The sequence below is a fragment of the Erpetoichthys calabaricus genome, chromosome 14 (genome assembly GCF_900747795.2).
Source record: "Erpetoichthys calabaricus chromosome 14, fErpCal1.3, whole genome shotgun sequence".
Lineage (NCBI taxonomy): Eukaryota > Metazoa > Chordata > Cladistia > Polypteriformes > Polypteridae > Erpetoichthys > Erpetoichthys calabaricus.
This window is the reverse complement of record NC_041407.2, coordinates 11,429,185-11,452,498: the sequence shown is the minus strand read 5'-3', so window position 1 is coordinate 11,452,498 and position 23,314 is coordinate 11,429,185. Positions and strand designations below refer to the sequence as shown.

Below are 23,314 nucleotides of genomic sequence, written 5' to 3'. Positions count from 1 at the left end.
GCAATTCATATGCCTCTCACAGACCAGTGATTTACTCTCGATCAAACACATTCAATTGCACTTATGCTGTAGCAGAAACCAAAGCACCCTGAAGTTGCTCCTACTCTCTCAGCTGCTTTCACCTCTAAAGTTCGATATTTTAACACATTCCTGGTTCTTCATGGCAGCAGCAGATTGACAGTGTGATGCATGGTGGTTGGACGTGCAAGGAAGAATTTCACTATACTCCATACATGTGGCAGCACTATTATTACTGCTACTACAACTAGTACATGTTGAAGCCCACTAGTGGAGATTGTGAGCATAACAGATCAGGCAAGTTGTCATTTGTCAGGCCATCTTGACAACTGATTTCGAATCCAGATACTACTTTTTTGTTCACTCACTATATTATTATATATATATATATATATATATATAGTATAAATAAATAAATTATATATATATTATACTTACTCTGTGGCACACATTTAAAAGCAAGACTTAATTTCATTTTAATAAGCTGGTTAACACTTACTCTCAGGTGTGCAGTCTGTAAACAGTGGCACAAGTAAAGGCACGTTGTCGATATTCTTGAGGTGGGGACGCACCTGATGGATGCCCCTTGGCAGTTTGGCCTGAAAAACATTACAGTAGACACCAGAACAGGAATAATTCTCACTGAAACACAACACTATCCATTCCATAATTTAGACAGTACAAGAAAGTGCTGGTAATCAATATTGTGTTATTTTAAAAAGTACATAAAAAAAACCAAATATTGTTCTGCTGTAAAAACTGCAAAATAAATATAAATCTAATAAAAAAATCCCAAGTGCCAGTGGGAAAAGGCATCAAAGTCATCAAGGAAACTATGAACATGAATTGAATGTTGATCTGCGGTCTCCATCAGACCTACAGTGTAGACGTATGCCTGTCATGGAGCTTAAGAATAGACCCCCAAGAGATGGTCAAAGAATTACAGCAAGACGTTATTTCATTTCTAGTATACCATACAATAATGAACTAAAGAAGTAGTTTCTGGTCAAATCTGGAGAATAATAGGCATGCAATAAAAAAAAAATTAAGAAGTCCTTGATTTTAAAATGATAGCATTGTGTAAAGAAAAATAGACCTTCAAAGAAATGTCACACAACTGCAGGTAAAATGATTCGGGACAGTTACACCCTGGGAATTTGAAGTTTCTCATTTCCATTTGATTTGTTCATTTTCTGAACTTACTGTGAAATGAAACCTAAGCATGACATGCCATTGGAATGGCTCTCCTTACCCGATTGCAATCTTCAAGAAAACTGGGCACGTCACTGTCAGTTGGCTGGAAGCTCACAAGATCAGAATGCCTTTCCTCATCCAACAGCAAGGCTCCTTCTCCTTCGTCTCGGGAATCTGTGTGGTAGACAGATATGGAGAACGGTCAAGAAACGCAAGAGAGATCTTACCTATAACATAGCAGTCCACTCCTGATGTCCCTTTACTGTCAAGTCAGTTGTTGAGGACAACTAATTCAAAAACCTTAGTAAATGGTCTATCTGGAGAACTGGCCCCGTGTCGTCCAGAGGACTACTAAAACACACAGTGTACCAGTCAGGTATTTACACTCACCCTCCAAGAAAGAATGGCCAAGACACAGGATTTAAGAGATTTTAACTTTGTTGTGTTAAATGTGGTAGTTTCAGCATCTCCTAAACAGCTCCCTTCTAGGATTTTCACACAGTTTGATCTCTGGAGGTTACAGAGAATGGTGTAATATACAGTAAGCAGCCAGTGAGCAGTAGTTCTGTGACCAAAAACACCTGAGAAATCAGACTAGAATGGCAACACTCGGTCAAGCTAACCAAAATGCCACACATCCTAAAATAACAGCTGCTTTACAACAGTGGTGTACAGAAGGTCATCTCTGAACACAGGCCTTGAGCTGGATGGATCACAGAAGCAGAACACTATACTGAGTTTTGCCTCTGTCAGTGGGGCTATACTGGACAAATGATAACCAAAACTGGACAACCGAGTTCACCAGTTCTTAGGAGTCTTCGTTTTATGCTGTAAAATTCAAATAAGGTAGAATTTTGTTGTAAACAGCGTGAATCCATGGATACATACTGCATCAGTCAATGGTGTAAAGTGGCAGTAGCATAATGGTGTAGCAATATTTAATTTAATATTTTTTTTTGTACCAGTATGCTGCTGCTGGAGTATGTGAATTTCCCCTTGGGATTAATAAAGTATCTATCTATCTATCTATCTATCTATCTATCTATCTATCAAGTGTTTACTAGGCCAACTGCGTGTCAACTGAATACAGCAGTGTACCAAAGTATTCTTGCTGGCCATGTGCATCTCTTTATAGCCACAGTTTCCCCTTTCCAAATTCTTAATAGGTTAAGTCACAGAGCACACATCATCTCAGGCTAATTTCATACATATGACAGTGGCTTCAATTTACTCAATGGCAATCATAGTCTCCAAAACTCACACCATTAGAGCACCTCTGGAACAGGTTTAACCAAAAAATGTTCGACCTCTGTGTGATGCTATCGAGCCAGCATGGACCAAAATCCCTAAGGAATGTTTCCTGTGCCTTGTGGAATGTGTGTCTAGAAGAATTTAGGCTGCTTTGGAGGAAAAAGGGGGGCTCTTCCCAGAACTAGATTTTATAATCCGAGTATGGCTATGATTAGGTGATTTGTGAAGTTCTACAAAGACAGAGTCTGAGGCTTACCACACTTAAATTTCAATCTGGTCTACAGATGATTAATTAAAACAGTTAGTCAACTCTGATGCAAGTCATACAAATAAATGATATGATTAACTGGGCGTGTGTGGTTCCAGGTAGCTCAAAGGGGGTGAAGATCGCATATTGCCTTTTTTTTTTAGCTTAGCTCAGCTAAGAAGGTTTTCCAAATGCTGTGTATTGTCTAATTACATGCTGTTATTTACATTGCTGTATGTAACACAGTCAGTTCATTCTGTGGCCGCATTATCAGCTCTTGTGCAATAATATTGATGCAGTTAGTTTTACAAAACACAAAGCTGCAAGAACAAAATGCTACTGTAGAGAGTTATAATCGCAGTGTATGTCTACAGTGATGAGGTACTTTTTACCTAGAAGATGAGGGTCAATGACACTACAGACCTTGATGTATGTCCTCATGAAGTGACCCGGCGTGACTGGGGCTTGACGGAGGGATCTCTGATCCATGGCCATCGCCATTAGGAGTTAAGGAGATGTGACAGTTCCAGCCAGTCTCTAAGCCCATTTTTTCGGCAAATACCTAAACAGATAAATAAATAAATCTGGTGTCACCCAAATACTAGTAATATAATAACTTGCAGATACAGTTCCCAGTCCACTTCACAGCCTTGACAGCCAGTAAGGCTTATAGCTGTACGGGAAACTTACAATTAAGGAACAAGTATAACAATGAAGAAATGTAATCACAAATGTTTGAATCAAAAGACATTCACATAGGCTGCCTCCATGCTGTGCTTTTTTTAAGCTCCTTTTAGTTTCAGCTTTGATAGGTCTACTGTAAGTCAGACGGCTTCGAAAGAAAAAAATGGCTAATGCCACAGATCTTGTTTGAGAACTGGAAGTCTAGACATAACGGGGTATAAAAGCTGAAGGCTGACCTGTGACCCTGCAAACAGTACTGTGAAGGAAGTGAATCTGGACAAGGTAGGGGGCGTTAACAGCAAGGTGACAGGAAGGGAACAGACGAGTAGTTTGTTGGATTCAATTAGTAACCTACATTGCTGCACAGTTAGAAAAACATTCCACGTGCAGTGTGCGGTGAAGACCCAGCACACTTGAGGCAAGTGTGGGGTCATGTCTCCGCATCTGACATCACTTTCACTGTGCGCCCCTTGCGGAGCTCATCATGTAAAACCAGCCTTAACAAGCAAGTTATCAAGGTGGACAGAAGCGAGTCAAGCAGGCAGAAATGAGGAGAGCACTTGAAGCTGATGTCACATTTTGGGTTGCACAGTACAGTGATCCCTCGTTATATCGCGCTTCGTCTTTCGCGGCTTCACTCCATCACGGATTTTAAATGTAAGCATATGTGAATATATATCGCAGATTTTTCACTGCTTCGCGGATGTCTGCGGTCTACAGTACGTGTGCTTCCTCAGTTGATTTGCCCATTTGAATTCAAACAAGGGATGCATTTGAATTGAAACAAGGGACTCTATTGGTGGATGGCTGAGAAGCTACCCAATCAGAGCATGCGGTTAAGTTCCTGTGTGCTGCTGATTGGCTCAGCGACGGAGTGCTGCATTAACCAGGAAGTACTAATCTTACTCATTCAGCATTAACGTGTCCAAGCGCCAACAGAAGATGCAAATGATTGCAGAAAAGGTAAAAGTTTTGGATATGTTGAAGGAAGGAAACAGCTACACATTTACAGCATAAATGAGTCCACGATTCTTTATTTAAAAAGGAGGAAAAGCATATAAGATCTACGGCCGCAGTGTCTTTTAACCAGGGCGCAAAATGAGTTGCAAGTGGACGTTGTAAGGCAGTAGTCTGGATGGAATCTGCTTTAGGGATTTGGATTGAAGAGTGCTAGAAGAAGAACAACGGCGATGCTAAACAGTCGCCTGAAGAGGCTCCTTTAGAAGAGCTGTAACACTATCCTTTGTTGTGCAGTAAAATTAAACTCATCGTTATCGGACAAGTCGTCGTGTCATTGTTGGTGAGTAACCATAATTAATTATTTACGTACAGTACTTATTACATGTACATAGTTTAGTGTCACTGTACACACATTTTATTGTATACAATTTTTCTTGCATTGTACGGATTTATTGATGGTGGCCTGTCTGTCGTAATGGCTATAACATATGTGATATCGGAGACGCTCGATATCTTTAAAATAATATTTAGGTTTTACTGTGTTTACATACATAATTTCAATGAATCTTACCTAATATCTAAGAGAATACAAAGGGTTTATGCTGTATAATTGTGCGTGAAATGTTTATAATAGTGTGGGAGAGTTTATAAGGGCTTAAAATATATAAAAATAACCACATGAACATATGGTTTCTACTTCGCGGATTTTCTTATTTCGCGGGTGGCTCTGGAACGCAAACCCCGCAATGGAGGAGTGATTACTGTATACAGGTACTGAAAAAGGTCCATAAAAAAAAAAAAAAACAATTTACCTAAATGCCAATTCTTTAATTTTGGAACATCTTTGGTACCACGACTGCTCATTTGTGCTACCAAGTCCTAACACAAATGCTTATTTGTGCGTTTTCTCACAATAAAACATGAAAAGGGAACCGTCATATAGTATACAATGTAAGACGACGGCAATGCAAAAATGTATGGCAATGTGCGGAATTAAGTGAAAAAATGATGACACATTGGAAACCTTGATATTATTAGAGTATACCAGTTGAGACAATCTGAGGTGCACACTTGCCTTGCTTCTGAGCTCATCTTCCATGGAGAAATAGACAAAGCGAATGCAAGCATTGACCAGAGCATCAATCAACCGTACAATGTCAAGACGTGCCTGGTACTGCGAGGACACCATGCCCATGAAGATCTGACCACTCAGAGCCTGAATGCAGTCTTCTTTCTCAGCCACTTCATAGATGCCCTCTGCCAATGGACAAAACAGAAAATATTAGGGAATAGAAACCCACTACTAGAGGATACTTCCTGCCTAAATAGAGAGTACCAGTTGGAAAACAAGAGTCTGAAGAGTGACAAGCAACCTAAACCATGACAACCTAAACTCATCTCTACTGCAGCACATTGCTTTTAGAAGTCAGAGAATTCATTCAAGATCACCTCTCTGGGGTTTCAATTGCTTGTCATAAAAAAGCACCTGAATATGGCTTGTGGTGAGTCAGCATGGTGGGCTAACCTACAAAATGGCGTCAAAAGAACAGACCAATGTACTCCATGAAAAGTTAACAGTCACTAAGGAATGGAAAGTATGGCACAGTTCTAAATTTGCCTAGAGTAGGCCTTGCAGACAACATCTAATGCCCAGGTGCTTCACCAGCTGCAGGCCAAACAGAAAGCCACTGTTTAAAAAAAAAAAAAATTCATGTGACATCTCGGCTAGAGTATGCAAGATGGCAGAAAGTCTGCTGGAAGAAGATTCTCTGGTCTCATGTGATCAAAACTGAGATTTCTGGCCATCAGTTTAAAACGCCAAGCTACACTGCATGTTATCAAAAACATAACATTCCCACCATGAAATATGACAGCATCAGGCTGTATGGATGCATCTCTGCAGCTGGCCCTGGAAGGTTTGTGAGGGGAAAATAAACACAGCAAAATATAGAGACATCCTGGGCACAACCTTAGGCAGTCTGTCAGTCAAATTAAGAATGAGTATCTGGAACTGAAAAAGGCCATTGACTCAAAATTAACATGCAGTGCGACAGAGTTTGAGTAGTTCTGCAAAGAAAAATGGAGAAAAATGGCAGATGTGCAACACTGATAGAGAGACTCCAGGCTGTCACAGCCACCAAAGGTGCATCTCCTAAATACTTATGAATACATATGCAATAACGCAGATTTGTAGTTCATTTAGCTCACTTTACTGAGATCAAAAAGCCCAAATTAAATCCACTGTTCTTCAATGTTGTATAACAAGAAAATGTGAAAACTTTCCCAGGGGGTAAATTCTTTTTATAGACATTGTACGTACAGCACTAGGCACAGGGTAAGAGTAAGTAATGCACACATCCACCCACCCTGCCTATTCAGAGCTACATGCACATCGGTCAGTAGGACAGAAAATGGAGAGTTCCAGAGAATTTCCACGTACACACAAGAAAAACGTGCAACTGCCACACGGACAGTTCTTAGGTTGGGATTTGATGTTCTAGTTTCCAAGAATTATAAAGGACGATGTGCTATTCCCTGAACAACTGAATCAGTCACAACAAAATAGTGCAGTCCATGTATAAATTAGCTTCAACGTGCAGTGCGATGAGCATTTAGGTAGTTGAACTGTAACAGGATTTGAATGAGGATTTCACAAAACCGAATCCTGGTGCTCCTTGTAGACACTTAAGGTAGACATCTTTACTATCATCCTCATCAGCAAAAACAAGTTTACCTTGTTAACAAATTCTACCAAGTAAATGTATCAGTGGGTTGGAAATGTTATCTCTTCTTCCTCCAAAAACTATATAGTAGCTTCTTTATGCCCTTTGCTGCGCATTCTCACTCTGTCACGTGTGCCACGCACATTCAATCCCTTTCAGTCCACAAGTACATCCGTGGCACAAATAAGCACCCACCGTCTGAACTCCAGCTGTTTCGACGACTGTTGTATTTGATGGGTGTGGTTCCAGGCAGCTCAAAGGGGGTAAAGATTGCATGTTGCCCTGGCAGCTGTACCAACTCAATGCACTTTCCATTAAGTTCCGGGGACAATGTGCATTGCATGGGTTTGTAAGAGAAAGCAGAGCAGTACCCTGACAGGCAAGCCCGCTGGTAAAAGTCAAGCACCTTCTTCCTGCAAGGGAACAACAATACATTAGTGGCTGGCATAGCTTTTCACAAACTTTAAAAGCTGACAAATTGAAAAAGACTAATAGTTTGTGAGGACAAAAAAAAAAGTGGCACAGGATAGGAAAGACCCAACAAGGCACTGTGAGATGGGTAGAACCACCAGCAGCACTGACACATACTGCTATGCCAATACAGGTGAAAGACCACCACTGAGTGCTCCTGCAGGGCCCATTACTGAAGGAGAATGAATGGAGGCTTCCTTGCAGATCATAACTATTTTCCTTCCCCAATACACAAGAGAGTAGATGACCCAGTAGGTGCCTCAATCTGCTTTTACAGATTTTTAAAGCTGTCCTAGCCTACAGAGGGCATCACATGTCCCAGAGTGAAACAAATTGAATTATATTGAACTTTTAAGTGAGGCACACCTGAAACAGCCAAAGAGACCTGGCCCTGAGAGAAGGCTCAGTCTTGCTACCACCCACAGACATTTCAGTGCTTAGCCAGAGGTAACCCCAGGATTAGTAATGGGCGATTGGCAAACGAGTCATTCTTTTTTGAAACTACTTTTTTTTTTTTTTTAAGTGATTCATGGGAACTGATTTGTGAGCATGAACGAATCATGCTCAACAGGGGTGCTATAACACATGCACGATGCTACCAGCCTCTTTCGTTTAGATGTTTAAAGCACGTGTGAGAGTACCGCCTGTCTGAATTAAGATTCTCGTTCACGTCACTGATGATTCTTTCTAGTTAGAACTAACCATGATCAGCAAACGAAAACGAGGTCATTGATTATTCTCTCGTTTACTCTACAAGTACAATAACAACAACACATTTATGCTCTTACACCAATATGACATTAATATTCTGCCATATCAGGCCATTCAGCTCTGTAGAGCACATCATTTGTTCACACCTGGAGCCTCCAAATAAGAACAGTCTCCAAAGGGGTACTTTCTGATCTCACAACAGGAGAACAAAAAAAGGAAACTGCCCATTAGTCATCCAGGCCATTTAAAAATAGGTGTATGTGGCGGAATACTGACATGGTTCTTTATGAAACTGTTAAAAAAAAGGTTTTGGGATACGCCACAAAAGGGAAGATTACAAATATAATCCAACTCACCTGTCAGATCCAGAGAGAGGATAAATGTCAGAGCCATCCCAAAAATCTGTACAGGCTTCCAGAATAAGATCTGCAGTTCCATGGGAGAGCATTTGCACGTTATCTTGAAAAGAATCAGCATAAAGGTTGGTGATGGAAGAAGAGGCAAGTATCCCATTATGCAATATAAATCTTGTTCCAAAAGATACACCACCAAGGCAAAAGACAACTGGGAAATACAAGCTTACTGCCCACAGGTCAGCATTCTTCTAGGCACCTTAAAATAAAACTTCTTTACATTCCAGACTCTCTAAGGCCAGAGTTATACTTCACGCGACACATGCTGCAGCGGACGCTCCTGCTACGCAAGTGTTGAAGTGTTTATACTTGCGTGCGTACTTTACATAAATCTGGAGGAATCCGCCAGGTGGCAGTGCGAGATATCACGGTGAGAACATGTTCGGCTTCTCTGTGTTGTGAATTGCCTAGATCGCCCATTAAATTCCAAAGACACCTTACCGCAATATCTCTGAAAAGGATGTTTATTGATTAAACCCAGGGATGTGTCCATTCTAGCAAGCATTGGGCACGAGTGAGAAACAATCCCTGGACGATGCCTCGGCTCATCGCAAGGTGAATACAAGCACACACATACACTAGCGTCATTTAAACGGCACCATATCCCCAAATCTGCATATCTTTGGATGGAAACTGGAGCACACTGAGGAAACCCAGCAGGAAAACGTGTAAACTCCAGGCAGGGAACATCAGCGACGTGACTCCCTGCAAGACAGCAGCGCTAACGCTCTGCCACTGTGTCACCCCGTGTGTATAATTATTAACAGTATTCATTATTTAAACGAAATTACCGATTTATCTGTAAAATGTAATATACATACTTTAATGCTTTTCATCATGAAAGTGATATCAAGTATAAATCTAAGGATTCTAAATGTGCAGAGAGTTGGAATATCATACATTTAATGTGCTCAGTGTGGCGATCTATTGCTGGCGATTCGCTGCTGTCAGGAGCAGAGGAAGCCCTAGAAAAAAAGACGGCACAGAGGATGGTATGTGAGAATTTCAAAATGTATCGTGTCATTACGATCGGGGAATATGCAACACTTGAATATAAAAGCATCATGAATACATCTGTATGTCGGCATTTTGCTTCACCATATCGAACCATTTATCAAATATCGAAGCGCGCACACTGATTTCGCAGGATCCGCAAAGCGGCTTTCTGTCACATGTAGATAGTAAACAGAGACTCTGACGTCACATTCCAACTTTTAGCACACTGCGCCCCCTGACTTTCTGCTGGTACTGCAACTCGCGCACACGTCGCGTTAATTACTGAGGACCTGCTCAGAGGACGCATCAAATGAACGCTCAGAATGCGTGGCGGCCATGATACGGGCGCATTCGCGTTCTGAGCATGAAGTATAAATGAGCCCTTAAGCCTTGACCAATCCCTTCACCATGTGTCACAAATCACATACACACCCTTAACACAAGTTTACCCCATCAACCACCTCAAGTCAGCTCTAGTAGTCAAAAACTAAATAGTGAAACAAGATTTAAGACACTGGAGAGACAAAAATGGTAACTTACTAGTAGTGGAGTCTCGGACAAGCAGGCTAATCAGGTGACTTAATGGGGGCTGCCTCTTAGTGAACTGATGAAGTCTTTTAGAGCCAAATTCCTTGGCTGCTTCAGCTGAAGGCAACTGGTACATGGCCAAGTGGTGCTCTTGTTTAAAAAGTTCTTTGGCACCTGGGGTAAAGCCTGCCAATCAAAATGGTTCAAAACATAAACATTAATAATCATTACCAACAGGAAGAAACATCACTCACGGAGGAGAAAATGAAAAAGAGCATGTCATTTGAAGTCTAACATCCTGATGCAATAACCTTTTATTAATAAAAGATGCCACTGAAAAGGCACTATCAATGGAGCTGATGGGGTTTCCATACCTATAAGCCGGGCGAGCTCACACAGCCACCAAGGGATATGAATGGGAACAACTGAGCCATGCGCTTCTTGGAGTGCAATGTTGGACAAGTGATCGGAGAAGCTGCACAGTTTCTCTGTCACAGTTGCATTACATAGGTTCAGTAGGATATTCAGGCCCAGAGGCTTGAGAGATGTTAGGTGGTACTGCCAGCTTGAAGAATCAAACTGAATACTGACAGGGTTCTGCTGGTCCTGTGAAAGACTCAGCATCTCCATATGGTAATCACATACATAGTCCTCTGCCTCATAGTCCAGAACCTCACTGTCACCACAGATCTGAAAAATATAAGCAAAAAGTCAATCAGAACTGAAAAGATGGGTAACAATGTGGAATGCTTCAAACAGCTAAACAGCCATACTCTGGCCTGATTCCCAACCTCTGCACAGTTCAATGACAGGACTTGGGACAGGGGTGTTAGACTCAAGGACCGCAGGCCAGATTCAGCCCTTGGACATTTTTAAAGCTGCCCGCTTCATTAATATTCAAAACATACAGGCATGTGTATTTGTTGTATAGATTGTTATCTGTATATAATTTAGATTCACATCTTTCGTTAGAATGGAAACTGGATGCTCATAATGACCCAACAAGAATAATTAAAAAGGGTGACACACTACGCCGCCATAAAGAGCATATTTTAGCATAATTCCAAACATGCAACAGTCACATGAAAGAGAAGGTTGCTCGACTTCACACATGTGGCTGCTGTCACTCTGCTCCTTTGTTAAAGCTGCACAACAGCGTATCTGACTGCTGCCACCACCTTACGCCATTCTTTTGTCACTTATTGTACAGTATGTGAATAGAAAACACATTTGCATGTCTACTCCTAAAAAATGTGATCGCTACCTGTTTCTGAACAACTTTGAATATTGTCTGTGTGATCTATGACCAGCATGTTTAAACCCAATCATGACACATTTAATGCAGATATAAATGGATGTACTTTGCTTTATCTTTACAGTCTTCCCTGTGTACAGACTGCTGCTCTCCTGTCACTTTATGTGCAGATGTAATTTTACAACTCAATGCTGATTTCGGTCCTGTTGCTACTGGTAGCTTTCCTAACCCGCTGAAATCTCCAAGAAAAGAAACTCTGATAAATAGTTTAAAGAAACACACGAGGTAGAATACTCGCATAGGATTATGATTAGTGCAGAAGTACCCATCAGAGTCTGGTTAAAAAACACATACATACATAAATAAATATGTGGCAGCAGTTGTTTGTTGATATATTCCAGCTCACATCGGGTATATAAAGTATTTTAGCCCTTAATAAAACTGAATTTGATACTTCTGAAAATGACCTGCCCTGCTCCTCTATTCAAACTCGAAGCGATCCCAAGCTAGCCTGAATCAAGTGACCACTTTCCCCTTAAGCTGTATATTTTCTGCAACAAACTAACTAAGACTGTCTGTTTTTACCTACATTTTTATTACTCTTTAATTTAATAATGTTGTTTTGTATCAGTATGCTGCTGCTGGAGTATGTGAATTTCCCCTTGGGATTAATGAAGTATCTATCTATCTATTTATCTATCTATCTATCTATCTACAGGCACACCACTAGACAGAAAACAACAGGCACAGGGTGGGGTGGAAAGGAATTCTCACCAGATATTTAGTTTACTTCAAAGCTAATCTTCATTTTCCTTTGTCTTGCATAGAGTGCTGCATTAAAATGTCAGTCTTGAAGAGCTCAGGGGGTCCTTTGTACTGAAATTGAGAAATCTGTGCAGGAGACTGGACAGTGTAACCAAATGAAGGTGGATATCTTAGTCTGGTGCACTGTTTGCAGTGCTGTGTACTGATATGTATGACTACTACTCTAGCAGTCTAGAAAGATTGCCGGTGTTACGAATATTACACTTTATACTTAGGAACAATTATGGCTACTTATTTTCAATATTTATTACATCTTATTATTTTCTAATTACCATGACGCCATTTTGTTTTTGCTAACAGTCACCACCGTGTCATGAGTCCCATTGTCAAAACATTACTTCCAGTTATCAGAATGCGTGATTTCTAATGTTGTGACATCTAACGTCATCGACACGACACTTTAAATACTGGCACATAAATATAAACTGTCTATAAATATAAACTTTGAAGAGACCTGCTTATTTCTTTTTTAATACTGGGTCTTGGAATCACTCGCTTTAAACTTTGACTATGATTTAATTCAAATATGAAAGTCAAAACAAAAACTTTTAACACCTTATTGCTATCTGGCCGGTTTCTGGCACTCCTTGTCCATTATTGTTTTTTTAGCCTCTGGGCAGAATAAACAGGCCTATGAGGAAAAGACTGGTGGCACAACTTAACAGAAATCAGATGAATGTAGAAATAGTAGTTGTAGTAGTAGAAGTAGCAATATGTTCATGTGCTGGCAAATTGAGTAAACATGGAAGTCTCTTTAAAAAAACAAGTTAATGAGGCTGCCTTTGCATTATCTTCCCTATTTCATCTAATGAGTAGCACATATTTGTGGTAGGCAGTAACTATGGGAAATTGCGTAAAAAAAGTAGAAGGAGATCTACATACTTAGGTAATAGAAGAGCTGGACCATAGGAATGTCAAACTGCTGGTCTTGTACTCTTTTTACACTACCATGGTCCTTTGTTAGGGGGCGCTGCTCAGTGGCACTGGGTTCACAGCCTGCAAACTTGATCTTATCAATGCATCATCTTCCCTCCATCACTTGTCCTTAGTTCATCTTCTATAGTTGCAACCAGAAGTAAAACTGCAGGTAATCAAAGGTTAAAGAACAGCTATGAGCTACATGCCTGTGAGCTTTCCTCTTCGCCTCCTTCTGTGTCACGGCTGAAACTGACATTTGATCCAGAGGGGTGTTTAGCCCGCCGGCCTTCTTTCTGCTTGCGAGGCCGCTGGGTGTCTGAAGAACGTGGTGTATCAACAGAGACTTCACTCGGGTCCTTTTCATTTGTCATCTGCACAGAGTCAAGAGCAGGAGCACAAAGAAGAGCATCAGCTTCCTGGGCCTACAAAGAGAAGAGAAAATTAAAACCTTAAGTAAAAGAACACAATGTACAAGATGACACAGGAAACAGAACCAATAGAAACAAGTAGAAAACAAAGTGGAGCAGATGCCATGAAAACAACTTTTAGCCAAGTTAAAAAAAAAAAAAATTCTCTCCTTTACAACTCACCTCTTCTCGGTCTTCTTCCCCTTCCATCCTACAGAAAGATTCCATGGACACATCATCTTTGAGGTCCTCATGGCTGTCATGTGGTGGCTCCACTTTACCACTAAAGAAAAGAACAGTCTCAGGGCTTGGATTGGGCCATGACAGAACACCCTGTTTATCTACACAGCAGAGCACCTGTCCAGGAGAAGAGAATATACATCTGTGAAATACATATCTTGGCAAAGGGTGGGGAGCTTCCTAGCAGAATGAGAGCAAAGCATGTTCAAGTTTAAAAACAGATGGATGCTTTCATTGCCTCACTCACACTTGATACTTGTTCTTCAGGAATAAAGCAAAGCAATAAAGGAGTCCATACTCACTGTGACTGATCCCAGGCTGTGGAGAACACTCGACGTGTAGCACAGTGTCAGAGACTTGCCTTGCATGATGTTGAGGAAGTGTCTCCAGATGCAGCACAGAATCTCCTGTTAAATCAATCAAACGGTGTTTAAAAAAAAAAAAAAAAAAAAAAAAAAAAATGTAAAAGCAAGAAAAAAAAACAAAGTGGGGTCATCAAATTTAGAAAGATAGGAAAGCAGTGTAACAGTGTTAGAACACAACATTGTAGCTTCAGCTCACATCACCATCTATAGAATAAAAAACAACAGACAACAACAAGGCAACACGTCCAATCATCTGTATTATAAACCTGCCTTTTCCACTGTTACAGGTGCTGGAGGCAGGAACCAACAGTGCACTGGACACTAAAACATCACAGAGCACAGCCAGGTCAATTAGTCTGACACAAATGCAAAATAAAGAAATTAAGATGTTAATTCAAAATACATAAATGAAAATGGACAAGCAAAGAGAGCAACTTTTTATCTTCAATTGGGGGGGGGGGGGGGGGGAGTAAGACACACAAATTATTATGGCAGTAATGTACATCTTAAAGGACCTTCTGGAAGATAAATGACTACTGTCTTCCCTTTTGTGACAGAAGAAATTAATTCCAGACCTGCTTATTCCAGTAAAGCGACACAAGGGATGACAGCTTTCTTTGGCAGTATTGCTTGCAAGGAAGAATTCATCTCTGGACATGGCTCTACTCCATCACAGGAAACATTTCCTCACATCCTGCTAATTCATCACATTACATTCAAAACAATAAAGAAATAGGGTCACATCTTAGATGACCACACACAGCTCATTAGCTCCTTCAGCCTTCTGACCCAGACCGTCGTAGGTGGGAGATTTTTATTTGTGCATTCTTTTCACTAAAGCCTGTTAACCTGGCTTTAAACTCGGTATGAAAAATAGCAGGAAACAACACGGGTTAAAATTCTAACAGGATTTAGACAATCTATGGAATCTCAGTAATTCATAGCAGATGTAAAAATGATTGAACTAATTACATGTATAAAGGCTTTTCTAACCTACTCAATGCGCTTTACATAGACAGTGTGGAACCACTTCAACCACCACCGATGCGCAACATCCATCTAAATGATACAACGGCAGCCATTCTTGTGCCAGTACAGTCACCACACATTAGCTATCAGGTGGTGTATTTGTGAGAGAGAGAGAGAGAGAGTTAGCCAGTAAGAATAGGGAATGATTAGGGGTTCAGAATGACTAGGCCATCTGGATAAGCAATACTCTTTTCAAAAGATGCGCAGGAATATTAAATGAGCACAGAGAGTCGCAACCTCAGTTTCACATCTCATCCAAAGGACAACAGCAGTTTTTTCAGCATAGTGTCCCCATCACTGCACTGTAGTGTTTAGATTTCCACGCAGGCCACAATGTAAGTGCTCTCTGCTGGCCTCACCAACACCTCTTCTGGCCGCAACCTAAGCTTTCACTAGATGGCCTCTTATCCAAGCACAGTCTCGGCCCAAACATGCTCAGCTTCAGTGGGATTAGCAGCACAACTGCTTTAATTATGTTTTGAAATAGGATACAATCATCTACTTCATTTTATAATCCGCATTGTGTTTTTAGGTTAAGGCCTCAGCACTACAAAATGCAGTACCACAGCAAGTGTACATGACTATTTTTTCTTCTTCTGTTGCTTCTTGTATGTGTCAAAGTATTCTGCAAATGGCTTTCAATAAAAGTACAAACGGTACAATGCAGGAGAACACATGCCTTTAAATGCTTCAGAATAAAGGAGACTAAACACATGCATGGGACATGTGCAACATCAATGCTTCACCCTTTTTAATAGTAGTGCACCGCAGTCTGGGTTGTTGCCTTCCCCTTTTCTACATGGACTTCTGTTCGGTTTCACAGTCCACTTTACTAAAGTGGGTTGACTCTTTCAATAAAAACATACTGTGCTTGATTTAAATGAGGTCTGATTATTTAATAGCATTTATGTACACTGATGTTGATAGATGTTATCAATGCACTTTGATAAGTCCTTACTCCATGTGCTGCTGGTATAAATGCTCGATTCACAAAGAACACAGTCATCCATAAACAATGAAGTTTTCTAATCATTAATGTCATCATACAATCGCTTCTGTGCTTTCTCACTCCACTCTGCATCACCTAATCAGCTCAACCACAAAGTGAGTTGACTCCCAATGAACACTCTTTTCTCCCACACTAAACACATAAACCACGGTTGACTCAAGTTGGAGTTATACTATTGAATTGGCTTTAGGTTCAGTTTAATCTGTTTAACACAAACACGGAGTTCAGCCAGTTTATTGATGGTGGCGATAATGAAAGATGGTGTACGTTGTCACCTACACCTGCTAGAACCCATGAGAGAGACCACAATACACATCAGCGGGTAGAAAAAGAGAAGACACTGAATATTTGGAGAACTCAAATTAACCCAAAAGGGGCAAAAAGGTATAGTAGTGTACTGCCACTCTGTTAGTTCTACCTTTCAAAAGGTACAAAAAACAGAACTAAGAAATATAAAAGCAACATAAAATTGTATTTGTCTTCACCGTTTTCAAATTTTCAGCAGTGGTGTATACTGAATGTATGGTACTAGCATAACAAGAAGCTTTCTAGTTAGTAAGTTAGCTACTTTATTTCGTCAAAGATTAAGTTGATTTAAGCACTCTTCACTCTATACTTTCTTCCTATCTTAGAAATGTTACAGATTTTCTCGCCAGTACAAACAAGCCTTCCACAATGGGCTATCTGGTTAACAGGTAAAACAGTAGGGATGCAAGTCTTAAGCATTATTCAGATGGAATTATGTCACATTTTAGTTAGTTGGCTTTGATCTTTAATCATAAAAACAGATAACCTGCTCAACACTGAAACAATCCAATGATTTTAGTCTTTATGCATGTCAACTTTGTTCTTACCCTGCGTGAAAAGGTGTCACAAAAACGTATTTTCTCCACTAATGTAAAGCAAATTCATTCTTGTGAACAGGCGGTTAATCATCAGGCTGGATGCCTTTCTCAATGTTCCCTGTGTGCTCAGCTATTTTCGCACCTCAGTTAAGATTCATGTTAAATCCATGAATGACTGTGACTTCGAGTTGTTCTATACAAATGAAGCAAACTGCTCAGGTCCATTTCACTGGGGTAGGTGTATTATTGGCCACCATGTTTCATGTATTATCTTAGATGCACACAACCACTTTGTCTGGGAGTCTTCATCTCTACACTGTGGTAGTTAGCTTCTTCAAAAGGCTGTATTAACTATCTCACTGGCTTTAAAGTTTTATCCTTTAATTACCACCAATATCCTCTGTTTGCCTTCACTGATGTAGTGGCCTGTTAATAAAGCTGAAAAGTCAGTTTTTAACACAGTCTTATTGGCTGTGGTCAACTGAGTTTTCAGGGCTTATGTGTTCTCATATTCCTATATGGCTAGTGAGAGTGCCCCTAGATGAAATGTCATACCCTGGTTCAAGACAATTGATTTGCTGTTTAAAGCCTTTGCTGTCCAACATCCAACACAGGGGACTGTACTTTCTCCGGTCCTGTTCAGCCTATATACATCGGACTTCCAATACAACTCGGAGTCCTGCCATGTGCAAAAGTTCGCTGATGACACTGCTATCGTGGGCTGCATCAGGAATGGGCTGGAGGAGGAGTATAGGGACCTTATCAATGACTTTGTTAAATGGTGCGACTCAAACCACCTACAACTGAACACCAGCAAAACCAAGGAGCTGGTGGTGGATTTTAGGAGGCCCAGACCCCTCATAGACCCCGTGATCATCAAAGGTGACTGTGTGCAGATGGTGCAGACCTATAAATATCTGGGAGTGCAGCTGGATGATAAATTAGACTGGACTGCCAATACTGATGCGCTGTGCAAGAAAGGACAGAGCTGGCTATACTTCCTTAGAAGGCTGGCGTCCTTCAACATCTGCAATAAGATGCTGCAGATGTTCTATCAGACAGTTGTGGCGAGCGCCCTCTTCTACGCGGTGGTGTGCTGGGGAGGCAGCATTAAGAGGAAAGATGCCTCACGCCTGGACAAACTGGTGAGGAAGGCAGGCTCTATTGTTGGCATGGAGCTGGACAGTTTAACATCTGTGGCAGAGCGAAGGGCGCTCAGCAGGCTCCTATCAATTATGGAGAATCCACTGCATCCACTAAACTGTGTCATCTCCAGACAGAAGAGCAGCTTCAGCGACAGACTGCTGTCACTGTCCTGCTCCACTGACAGATTGAGGAGATCGTTCCTCCCCCAAACTATGAGACTCTTCAATTCCACCCGGGGGGGTAAACGTTAACATTTAACATTATACAACGTTATTGTCTGTTTTTCACCTGCATTATCATCATTCTTTAATTTAATATTATTTATTGTATCAGTATGCTGCTGCTGGAGAATGTGAATTTCCCATTGGGATTAATAAAGTATCTATCTATCTAACTGCCAACTTGAGCACACCTTCTGCCAGATTTATTTTGACCACCAGTGTTCTAGTCCAACTTTATAAAGGATGTGGTTCTTCTATAAGTGATAAACTATTTGCAGACGTGCTGCTTTGGAATTTCAGAATAATATTGTAAAAATGCAGAGAAATTCATCATCTTTTCCCCAAAATGTTCAGAATTTAGCATGCTTACACTTTTACTGAAGGCTTCCATTCTGCTTACAGATCTAAAACCATCTGATGTGTATCTTATGTACTACCATCATAAATTAATATGTGTCAATGAAAGTTTATATTAGCAGCAATGCAGTATGGAAATTAAGTGCAAATTTAAATAAATTATTAATCATTAGAATTAGTAGGGTTTAAAAATACAAATTAATTGAACAGTGATTGAACAACGAGTAGAATCCCATTCACCACTATATTTTGGACAAGATCACGTGAAAATATTTGTTGGTCTGCCATGGGAAGTGCAGACGCAAGTTGCTTAACTGCATTTCATTGTGAAGTTTGCGTGAGATATTGTTGATCTAATACATATCGTTAGAATGTGTAAATATTTGTGATGGACAGCCAGCAGCTAATCCCGGCCGACACTTCCAGGCCACTAGATGGAGTCCTCCCTGCAGCATAGAGGTGCCCAGGATTCCCGCAGGGCAACATGGGAAATGGAGTTTGGATCCACAACCCTGCTGGGTATGTGGGTGCCACTGTGTGACGCTGCAGGGAGACACAGGGATTTTTATTTTCCCTATAGCCCGGAAGTACTCCCAAGTCACGGGAATGGAAGAACATAAGTACTTCAGGGCTGAAGAAAAATACAAGTTTTCATCTGACCCGGAAGTGCTATTGAATCACATGGACAGAAGGACTGGAGCACTTCCGGGTCAAGAACTATATAAAGGACTATGAAAGACCCAGTAAGCTGAACAGGAGTTGGGTGGTAGTGTGACGGAGCTGCTGGGAGGAGAGGAGGATTTATTGTATTATTGTGATTATTGATTTGTTTATTGTGGTGCTTTGGAGCACAATACTGGAAGAAGAAATAATTAAAAGAAATCCTGGTGCTTTTACTTGGTGCTCTGGACGTTTGTCTGCGGGGTTTGAGGAGCGACAGTGCCCTCTAGTGTCACATATTACACAAAATTTATATCTTACAATTTAGAAAAGAGAGAAAGGAGATGTGCTAAATCTTCCTGACAAACTACACTTTGCAAATGTACCAGTGGAAAAAGCCTGATCAATGCATGCACTGAAAGAACATGGAGTGAATTCACAACATACAGTAGTTGTATGTACATATTTGGCTAGGTTTCTGTCTTTCATATTTTTATTTGAAATATATATTACTGTATATTGATTATCCCTAGAATGTATCACAGCTATAAAAGAAATCACTATTTTCACATGATTTTTGCCTATATAAAGATGAACTGTCAGTCACAATTAATATTTAGGGAAAAAGCAGCTGTGGCAACTATTGATCTATTGCTCCTCTCATTTCAAGGGAAAAAAAAAAATGCACTCAGCCCACTACATACAAGTTAGTTTATCCTAGACTGTAATTATTGTTGCATGAGGATGTTAGATTACAGGACTAGATTTAAACAAGGCGTGACAAATTACACGACTCCATCATGACTTTTCAGCGTAGTTTTACATTTCCCAAGTGTCACGAGCTCTGCCCTTTTTCTGATATCCAATAATGTGCTCCTTGACAAAACTGATGCCATCCAAATGTTTTTTTTTTCTCATATTGCCAGTTCAGCCACAGTCTCAGCCCTTTTTCTTTTTTTCAAATCTGTCATGGTATGTAAAACATGAGCCATCAGACAGACAAGCCTCCCAGTGGTTTGTGAGGCCCAAAGCGTCCGCGTTCTTTATTTTTCATAGCTGCGTTATATACTTTGTACTTCAGGATGAGTGTTCACTGGTTCTCCTCTCTACCACATGCAAGTCTGCCCACAAGAATTAAGACAGAAATCAAACTGTTTGACTGTGTTGGTGTGAGCTGCAGACTGGTAGAACTGAGTTACTGGTTATGTTATACAACATGACTGGTGGTCATGGTAGCACGTGCAACTGCCTCCTACTTGCTCAGATTATGTAAAAATCTGTGACACAGCCTTTAATGACCATAGCAATTAATAATAAACTGGCCTTGGTAAAACCATGTTATCTAAAACAAGGGAGCAATTAACATGACTATAAATGCTATTTTGAGAACAAGGCTGTGGCTCTATACTTACGGGTAGATGGAGATCATTGACAACTAAGATTTAATTTATAAATCCATTATAATAGACTGTGGCTGAATAAAAAGAGAACAGCAGTGAGCAGTTCAAACTAATTAATTGGAAAAACTCTGTTTGACTCATGATTTATGGCCGAGAAGAAACAAAGGCATCACTCATTTTCCAAACGCAGGCCATTAGCTACACCTCAGAGCTACTATCCTCAGAGTGGCTTCATCAAAAATATGACAACATCAGCTAGACAACAAAATGCAAACCTGAGTTAAAACTTTAAAAAGGTTTCACTAACCCTGCATGCATACTGCCATCATTGCCTCTAATAGGCACGGACAAGGGGTGTCCCTGGAAAAAGGAAGATATAAAGGCGCACAAAACTACAGTTTACATCAGGTATGGTAAAGACAACCGCAACACGACATGCAGCACAAAAAAATTCAACTATTGAAAGGGCACCGTGTGTCCTAGTTTGCATGCGGACGTGTGGAATGCAGTAAAGGAGCGGAAACAAGCAGCGACCACTGTCACCCAAGTTTAGCACATGCTGGGTGGAAAGGGCCATGAGGGCAATATTTCATCAATATGTTTAAAGTCATTCTGCATTGAGCGCTATGGCATGCAGCAGTCCAAGTGGTGGCAGGCAGGCTGAAGAACAAGGGAGGGAGGAAAGGCAAATGCTGCATGTGTTGATATTTAGCTCCAGTGCACAGTCTGCTAATGAGATTCACACTCCAGAAGTCAGTTCCCCTGGCAGTAAGATGCCCGATTTTGTACACATCCTGTTTTGGAAGCCAACCAGCTACAGGGAGAGAAACCATTAGGGAAAAACTGCTGACAGGCAACACTTGGCACCTTCAGTAGCAGAGGGAGTTGATCCCAGACAGTTTCCACAATTTAAACATGTGGGAACAAATGTGTCTGGTTGATCCTTAAATACACACAAGTGAAGCCCATAAACAAACAAGAAGTGCCCATCTGATCAAGCTCACCATTTACTTTTACCAAAAAACCATTAAATATTTGTTAATTTAAATGCACCTCATTTCTAGCTTGTCAGCTTGTGCCTAAGGCACCAGACTGTTTAAGGTCAATGAATCAAAACCTATCATTGACACTATGGGACCTGCAGTGAGCCATCCCCCGACTTTAAAAGAAAAATAATCAAATATACTTGTACTCTGTATTGGACAAGGGCGTCCACTATGTAAGGGCACTATATAAAATAAAGCTGTTTAACATTCAGGGTGCCCATAAGACATATGAATGAAGTTGATGCAATATCACCCATAAAATGCTCTACTTTCAGGAGACTTCTTTACATTTTATTATTGCTTTAAGTCATTCTTGAAGAAAAAATACTGTAACCCATTTCCACAAATGATATAGGAATGGCCAAAAATATTGAAACCCTTGCACTATTTAAAAAAAAAAAAATCACATTTTTCCATTTACTAAGTTGTAACTGACAACAAAGTAATTGGCATCCACAATTCTTAATTCCATAAAATGCACACTTTATTTAAAAAAAAATGAAAATGACACAATCATTGGGACCCCTGACTGTCATACCCCAAAACTGGCAGAAGGAATGCATTTTCCCTAAAAAAAAACACTTGCTACCCAGTCATGACTACTGCACTAGTGGCAGAGGTTCACTTTGGTCTTCTTCAAACGTGCATAACATCACTTTCAAAATTTAAAAACAGAACAGACAAGGCTAAGGAATATAAATTTCACAAACATAAATTAATATTTTTCTCAGCAAGCAAGACAGCATTACTACTAGGCTGTGCACTGGAGTCAAACACCTTAAAATGATAAGAATAAAAAAAAAAAAAACTAAAGCATCTACAAAGAATGGCAGGGAAAGAGGAGAGGAAAACTGAAGTGACAAAATGACAAGGGACTTGGTTATTGAACAGGAGAATTAGGGAAAGGAGGGAAGAAGTTTTATACTCTGGGCAGATACCTGTGAAGACACCACCTCCGTGTAGCTGCTTAGAGTGTCCTCTGAGAATTTAGCCAGCTAGAGCAAAAAAAGATGCCGTTAAAAAGAGACACCTTCAGTCTAGTCTTCCCATCCCATGCTCACCGTACGGACAGCACCCATTAAAAAAGCACATGAATGTATTACCATCACCAAATCTGATGTTAATTATATTAGTAGCACAGCGTTAAAAAAGAACATTTGGATGAAGATAGCAGCCGTCACAAATCCAATACACGGGCTACACTCACTCATTACTTCGGGGGAAAAAAAGCCAAAAAACTTACCAAACTGATCTCTTTACCAACAGAAAAGAAAGCAACTGGCAATAACCCTTCAGACGTTGGGGCCCACTCTCAATCAGTACAGCAATTTGTTCAGCAGGCCACGATGCAACAATTTTAACACGCCCTTCATTTGGGATTCAACCCCACTTTAA

At 40.5% G+C, this 23,314-nt stretch overlaps 1 protein-coding gene across 1 annotated transcript in view; it reads right to left on the bottom strand.

Moving 5' to 3' along the window:
• tmem94 (transmembrane protein 94) overlaps window positions 1–23,314 on the bottom strand; it is a 74,314-nt gene that overhangs the window by 13,638 nt on the left and 37,362 nt on the right. Inside the window, exons 11-22 of the mRNA XM_051918734.1 lie at window positions 22,858–22,914; window positions 14,144–14,248; window positions 13,785–13,958; window positions 13,387–13,616; window positions 10,571–10,872; window positions 10,209–10,382; window positions 8,616–8,718; window positions 7,273–7,490; window positions 5,430–5,611; window positions 3,134–3,272; window positions 1,271–1,386; window positions 518–617 (exon numbers count right to left, since the gene is read on the bottom strand). Coding sequence (XP_051774694.1) covers window positions 518–617; window positions 1,271–1,386; window positions 3,134–3,272; window positions 5,430–5,611; window positions 7,273–7,490; window positions 8,616–8,718; window positions 10,209–10,382; window positions 10,571–10,872; window positions 13,387–13,616; window positions 13,785–13,958; window positions 14,144–14,248; window positions 22,858–22,914 — 1,900 coding nt within the window. The remainder of the gene's footprint in view (window positions 1–517; window positions 618–1,270; window positions 1,387–3,133; window positions 3,273–5,429; window positions 5,612–7,272; window positions 7,491–8,615; window positions 8,719–10,208; window positions 10,383–10,570; window positions 10,873–13,386; window positions 13,617–13,784; window positions 13,959–14,143; window positions 14,249–22,857; window positions 22,915–23,314) is intronic.